General features: G+C 45.5%; 1 protein-coding gene across 1 annotated transcript in view; it reads left to right on the top strand.

The window, feature by feature from the left end:
• The window catches only part of LRGUK (leucine rich repeats and guanylate kinase domain containing), an 88481-nt gene that overhangs the window by 44950 nt on the left and 36945 nt on the right, over positions 1–6586 (top strand). The window contains exon 7 of the mRNA XM_045288922.1: positions 5566–5646. Within this exon, the coding sequence (XP_045144857.1) occupies positions 5566–5646 (81 nt within the window). The remainder of the gene's footprint in view (positions 1–5565; positions 5647–6586) is intronic.

Genomic DNA, 6586 nt, shown 5'->3' with positions numbered 1-6586 from the left:
CAAGAGAGGGAGGGTGTATCCATTTCCCATAGCTGTTGTAACAAAGCACCCCAAATTTAGCAGCTTAACTAGCCATAATTTATTAATTCCCCTCCCCTGCCCTGATCTGGAGTCCAAAGTCCAACATTCATTTCTCTGGGTCAAAGTCAAGGGTTGTGCTCCCGTGAAATTCTAGAGAACAAGTTCAGGCCTTTTCCTGTGGTTGCCTGCTACCATTCCTTGGCTTGTGGCCACATCACTTCAGTCTCTGCCTCCATGGTCATATTGCCTTCTCCTCCCTCTTCCTCTTATTAGGACACTGTTGCTTGCATTTAGGGTCTAGCTAGGTAATCCAAAGTAATCTCCCCATTGCAAATCCTTAATTTAAATCATATCTTTGGCCAGTTAAAATACTGGCCAACCTTCTGTCATATAGGGTAATATTCATAGGTTCCAAGGATCTGGACATGGGTAGATCTGAAGGGGAAAGGCTTGAGAGGGCAAGAGTTAAGCACTGAAGTGCTCACTGAGAGGTTTGAATCCACCCAGGGGCTTCCTGGAAGAAAAAATCCACTTCTGAAAAGATGATAGCCCAGAAAACCCTATGGGGCTGTTGAAAACCCTATGGGGCTGTTGAAAACCCTATGGGGCTGTTGTGCTCTGTCTCATGGGTTCTATGAGTCGGAATCAACCTGAGAGCACTCGCCAACAGCACACATTGGGGCGGGTGGATTTCCAGCCGACCTCAGAGCGCACATGCAGTACAAGAGGGTGGCATTCACAACGAGGACCTGAAATCAGAGGACCCTGTGCTGGTCCCCTCTGCCTATTCCCATCCCACCGTACTTTTAGAAAGTTAGGAAGGGAAGTTGGAGCGCTTTTATTCGGCCAGCTGACCTATGGGAGATAGGTCAGCTCACATTCTGTGGATGGCATTCTCAACAGATCCAAGAGCCCCTTCCTTGTCAGCAGCCACGGATGCCACCGTCTTCTGTCAAGGGGCATGACTCTTGTCACCAGAGAGCAATAACATTTTTAGGGAATTTAGAAACGGTGTACTTTTACAGATACCATTTGTCTTCCTCATTTAGTGCTGCTATGACAAAAATGGATAGGCATTTGTTTTCCCACAGTTCAGGACGCTACATGTTCGCGTTCAAAGACCTGGGCCCTAGCGGGAGGGCCTTCCTTGTGAGAGCCTTGGCATTGTGTCAGCATTGTCCCCCTCAGTATGTATGTCCTTGTCTGCCTTGTCCTTTTCATAACTCAGAAGTGATTAGGATTAGGACGGTACAGCCTCATTCATAGCAAGAAAGGAAAAAACCCTTTATTTCCAGACAGAATGCAAGGGAATTCACGGATGATTTCGGACAACACAATTCAGCCCACAAGCACATTAGACCAGCCAATTCTTTGTATCTGCATGTCTAACTCTGTTTTGAAAAAATGTCTTGCTGTAGACTGGCCAGTGTGCCTCCCTCTGGATTAGAATGAGGATTAATTTACCTCCCAGCTTTGTGTTATGGCTGGGGAATTGAACGATTATCCATGGCTCTGCTCCTGACTGCTGTTGTGATGCATGCAGATGTTTGAGGGCAGGGCATATCAATGAAATAATTGATTTTCTTTTTTTTTTTAAGATGTGAAACTGTTGATTTTATTGGGGTTATTTTTAGAGTCCTCCGTACCGTCAGAAGTGATTATAAATTTCTGAGTTACAGTAACGACTTCAGGTGGTGATGCACATGTGGAGATGTTGGCGTGGTCTGTCTTGGATGGGACTTTTTGAAGGGTTCTCTGTGAGCGTTCCATGTGTTTGGTGTGTACGGTCAACACCATTGTTGTGTCAACAATCGTCGTCAGCTGGCCCGCAGACACCCAGCCTCCACCTTTCATTGCTCCTGAATGTTTTCTATCATCTTTAACCGAGGAAGCTCAGTTTTAAATGATTATTTTTTCCTTTACCTTAATAGCCTTGCCAGTGAAATCTTTTCATTGGGTGTTCATCTTTAAGCTTAAAGCCTCTTTGGAACACTTGAAAAGAACGAAGCAATACTTTTTTGTGTGAATTAGGTGGAGCCTCACAGATCCTATCATCATTTTTTCTATTCTACACCTGCACAACTTCCTACCCTCCCAATAGCTTGTCCTGTCTCTCCCCCCTCACCTTTCCCATCTCCCTTTTGTCAGATAGTATCTTCTCCTTCAAGTCAATACCTGTCCACCAGCTCTACCCCAGAGTGGGCACTGCCACCTCCTGGGGGCCACTGGAACAACCCATGCGGGCTGCCAATGCAGGTACCTACACTTTATCCTAGGAGCTCTGTTGGTATAGTGGTTATGAACTGAATTTCTAATCCCAAGGTCAACGGTTCAAAACCACTAGCCCCTCTGAGAAAAAAAGATGAGGTTTTCTACTCCTATAAAGTGTACCAGTCTTAAAAACTCACAGGGGCAGTTCTACACTGTCCTGTGGGGTCCCTATGAGTTGGCATAGACTAGGTGACAGTGAGTTTTTGAGTGAGACACTTTATCCTGGATCACGGGCTATCATACAGAAGTTTTTAATTGCCAGAGGTGCACTGAATGATTTTTTTTTTAGGAAATGGGGGCCGTAAGCCAAATAAGTTTGTAAACCTATATGCCCCACCGTATTACTTCCCCATCCCTCCGGTCTCCTCCTACCCCTGGAAACCATCGTAATCCATTTTCTTTGGCATGATAACCTTGATTATGTTTTTAACGATCAGTTTGTAACTTTCTGTCAATGTTCATTATCAATTTTGTGTGTGTGTGTTTAATCATTTTAGTGGGAGCTTTTACAGATAACAACATCCCATTGTTCCATCACATCGAGCTGCACTGTACAATTGCTACCAGAATCAGTTTCAAAACATTTTCTTTCTTTTCTAACTCTTTGATGTCTGCTCCCCTCTATCCTCTCCCTCCCCCAGCATAGCCCCCCACACCCCCAAGAACCCTTATTCTTTTTTCTATAATAGTTTTCTTTTGCCATATCTTACACAATCCAACATATCCGTTCACACACAAATCTGTTGTTCACTCCCATGGAGTGGGTTATACAGTCATCTGCTGCCTGCTCCCCATCCCATCCCCACCCCCCTCCACTTTCTTCCTTTGCCCCCAGGGAACCATTATTCCTGTTACTATTTCTGAAGGGTTATTCTATCTCGACGTTCATGTTCTGAGCCATCTTAAATAGGTAATATGTAAATCTAACATGATTAATGAGTAAAACAAATATAAACCATAATAGTAAGGGGAAGAAACATTAAAGATCTAGAGCAGGCGGCCTCAAACTCCGGCCCACAGGCCACATGCAGCCCACCGAGGACATTTATCAGGCCCGCCGGGTGTTTTTGCCCCATTTGTTTTTTTACTTCAAAATAAGATATGTGCAGGGTGCATAGGAATTTGTTCATAGTTTTTTATTAAACTATAGTCAGGCCCTCCAACGGGTCTGAGGGACAGTGAACTGGCCCCCTGTTTAAAAAGTCTGAGGATCCCTGATCTAGAGGATGGTTATGTGGTTCATCAGTGCCACTTCGCCCTGGGTTTAGTATCCCTTCTGTGTGGCCCTTCTGAGACAGACTGTCCAGTTAACTTGCAGGTGAGTTTTGGGTCTCCACTACATCCACTCCCCTTCCATCGATTTGGTTGCTTGTTTCTGAACCTCTGGCATCTCTTCCTATCAACACCCCATGATCACACAGCTGATATGCTTCTTCCATGTGGGCTTTGTTGCTTCCCTGCTAGATAGTCTCCTGCTTAACAAAAAGCCTTTAAGACCCCAAATGCTATATTTTTTATTAGCCAGGCACGATCAGCTTTCTTCACCACATTTGCTTTTGCACCTATTTTGTCTTCAGCGATCATGTCAGGAAGGTGAGTATCATACAGTGCCACATTGTTAGAACAAACCGTTCTTGTACTGAGATAAGATTTAAGTAGAGGCCCAAAGTCCATCTGCTTCCTTATTGCATTTGCATATATATACATATTTTATATATATCTACATATGCATGCATATACTTTCTTCTTTCCCCTTTTGTTCTTCCTACCCTACTATTATGTTTACCCATCATGCACCTCTCAGTAATTCTTCTCAGATACAATTCGATTGGTCAAACATGACAAGAAAAGCTACACACTCCTCCCCATCAATTGTTGAACACTTACTAGTTCCCTGGACTCATCTTTGCTGGCTTCCCCCTCGTGTCTACACCCTTCTTCCCCTGCCATGCCCCCCAGGAACCACTGATCCAGTCGCTGTCTCCATAGGATTGCCCATGCTGCCTATCTTGTGCAGATAAACATTAAGATGGTAGGAAGATAGATAAATAGTCACAGTCTAACAGTGATCCTGACATAGAACATATGAATACCTCTATGTTAAATAGAGAGAAGGGCATGTTATAATCCATCAGTCTAATGAAAAACTAATAATTTATAAATTATCAAGGGTTCATAGGGGAGGGAGAGGGGGAAATGAGGAGTTGATACCAAGCGCTCAAGTAGAAAGGAAATGTTTTGAGAATGATGATGGCAACAAAAGTACAAATGTGCTTGACACAATGGATGGATGGATGGATTGTGATAAGAGTTGTATGTGTCCCCAATAAAATGATTTTTTAAAAATCCGTCAGTCCAGTCCCCATTTCTTTCAGGGTTACATGTCCCAGGTCCGCTTACCTAAAAGTGCATACAGCCCTTTAGTCTTCAGCATTCCTGTCCAAGGGCGAGCACCCTAAAAGCCCCATTGCCATTTCTGCAGCCAGGCATGGAGCAGTCTGTTGCTCCCTCCCTCCCACCCCCCGCACCCCCGCAGCCCCCAGTTAGGCCTTTAGAGTTTTTCAGTGTGACTCCCTTGCGAGTAATCCCCAATCAGTTCAGATGGGGTGCAAGTGCTGCCTCCCAACTCAGAAGTCTACCATCAGGATTCTTTGGGGTCTGTTGTGCACCCCTCTTGATTTTAAGGAGATCAGGTTGCCATGGTAATGCTCACTCAAACTCAGCCGACTCACAGCAACCATATGGGGCAGGGTAGAACTGCCCCTGTGAGTTTCCAAGAACATAACTCTTGATGGAGGTAGAAAGTCCCATCTTTCTCCCTTGGAGCGGCTGGTGGTTTCAAACTGCCGACCTTGCAGTTAGCAACCCCACATGTCACCATTATGCCAAAGGAAAGGAAATGCTTGTCTTTAGATAGGCAAAGCAGTGGAGAATAAAGGAAGCCGACGTGTGCATTTTTGGGTACTGTTTCTCTGACTCTGCCTGTGGTTTTCTTCCTCCTGAAAATCAGCAAGGATGCGATGAACATCTGCAGACTGCTCTCTAGCCAGCAGAGAGGGGAAGCAGACACGGCCGTGGGCACGCACCTCTGTGGAAGGGGCTGCGATGCACTCTTGGATCCTGCTTAGCTTTAGGGCATGCTCACTGAAAAGATGGTCAACACAGCAGTTTTGTTGTTTTTAAATAAATAGCAACTCAACTGGCGCCTGTTGTGTTCTCCTTTGTCTCTGTGGGTTCAGTCTGGTGATAATGTGCTGGTTTTTGGTTAAACAGATTGAGGAGCTGCGTGAAATAGAATACATTGAAAAGCTACCTCTCCTGCGAATTCTCAATCTTCTACGGAACCCCATTCAGGTAAGAGATCATGTATCGTGGGTGGGGTGGGGAGGCAGAGTGGAGACCCTCTTGGAATTCTTCCAAGAAGCTTTTTTCTTTCCCTTGTTTAGTGTTGCACCTTTTTTTGTGTGGCAAAAACACACGCATCATACACCACATACACCACTGACCTTCTACATTCCCTGGGTCGTGTGGACCTGCTCCCCCCACCCCACCCCACCCCCAGTTGTTCTGTTGCCATTGATTTAAATTCACTGACCCCTCGGCTTCTGCTCTGGAACTCTTGTGAATGACGCTCATCAATTCCACCTCACAAAGAGAATTCTATTTCTCGCAAAGAGCACCGTGTTTCAGACAGACAGACTTATTAAGATCACTCATTTTTTTTCTGTCCATAAAGAGACTTCAGGGGGGAGTTGGGATTACAGAGTTAAAGGTCGTCTCAGGGAAATCTCTTGGGGATTTGTCCAACCTCAATGACTCCAGAAAGTCTGGGTTCCTCTGAGACCTTCCCATTCTGTTCCCCATGTTCCTCTTCCTCCCAGAAACACTTTCAATAAAGAACATGACATGTGATAGCAATGGGGGGAGGCGGAGGGGGGTGAATGGCAATGAGGACAAGACAAGCATGTTCCAAAATTGGATATGGTGATGATTGTGAGACTCTTAAGATGACGGTGTGGTTGAATTGTATGCTAGGGGAAGCACCTGCCAACAAAGCTATTTTAAAAATGTGACAGTGGGCCAGCCTGCATTCTCTGAGTCTCAGGAACCCATGGGAGGTGTAGGTGAAGTGGCACCGACATTGACTTGATCTTTGGGGAGCAGATGCTTCCTAACAAGCAAGCTCCATTGCCATCATTGTCAGAGTGAACCCCAGGGGTTGAGTCTTGGCATGACTACTCTGCTTGTGCATTGAGTCACCCCCCACCCACCCACTCACCCCGGAGTGGGCTGC

The sequence above is a fragment of the Echinops telfairi genome, unplaced genomic scaffold (assembly GCF_000313985.2).
Source record: "Echinops telfairi isolate 266 unplaced genomic scaffold, ASM31398v2 ScPeMD7_23;HRSCAF=83, whole genome shotgun sequence".
Lineage (NCBI taxonomy): Eukaryota > Metazoa > Chordata > Mammalia > Afrosoricida > Tenrecidae > Echinops > Echinops telfairi.
Note: the sequence above shows the minus strand (reverse complement) of the source record. Positions and strands in the feature narration are given on the sequence as shown.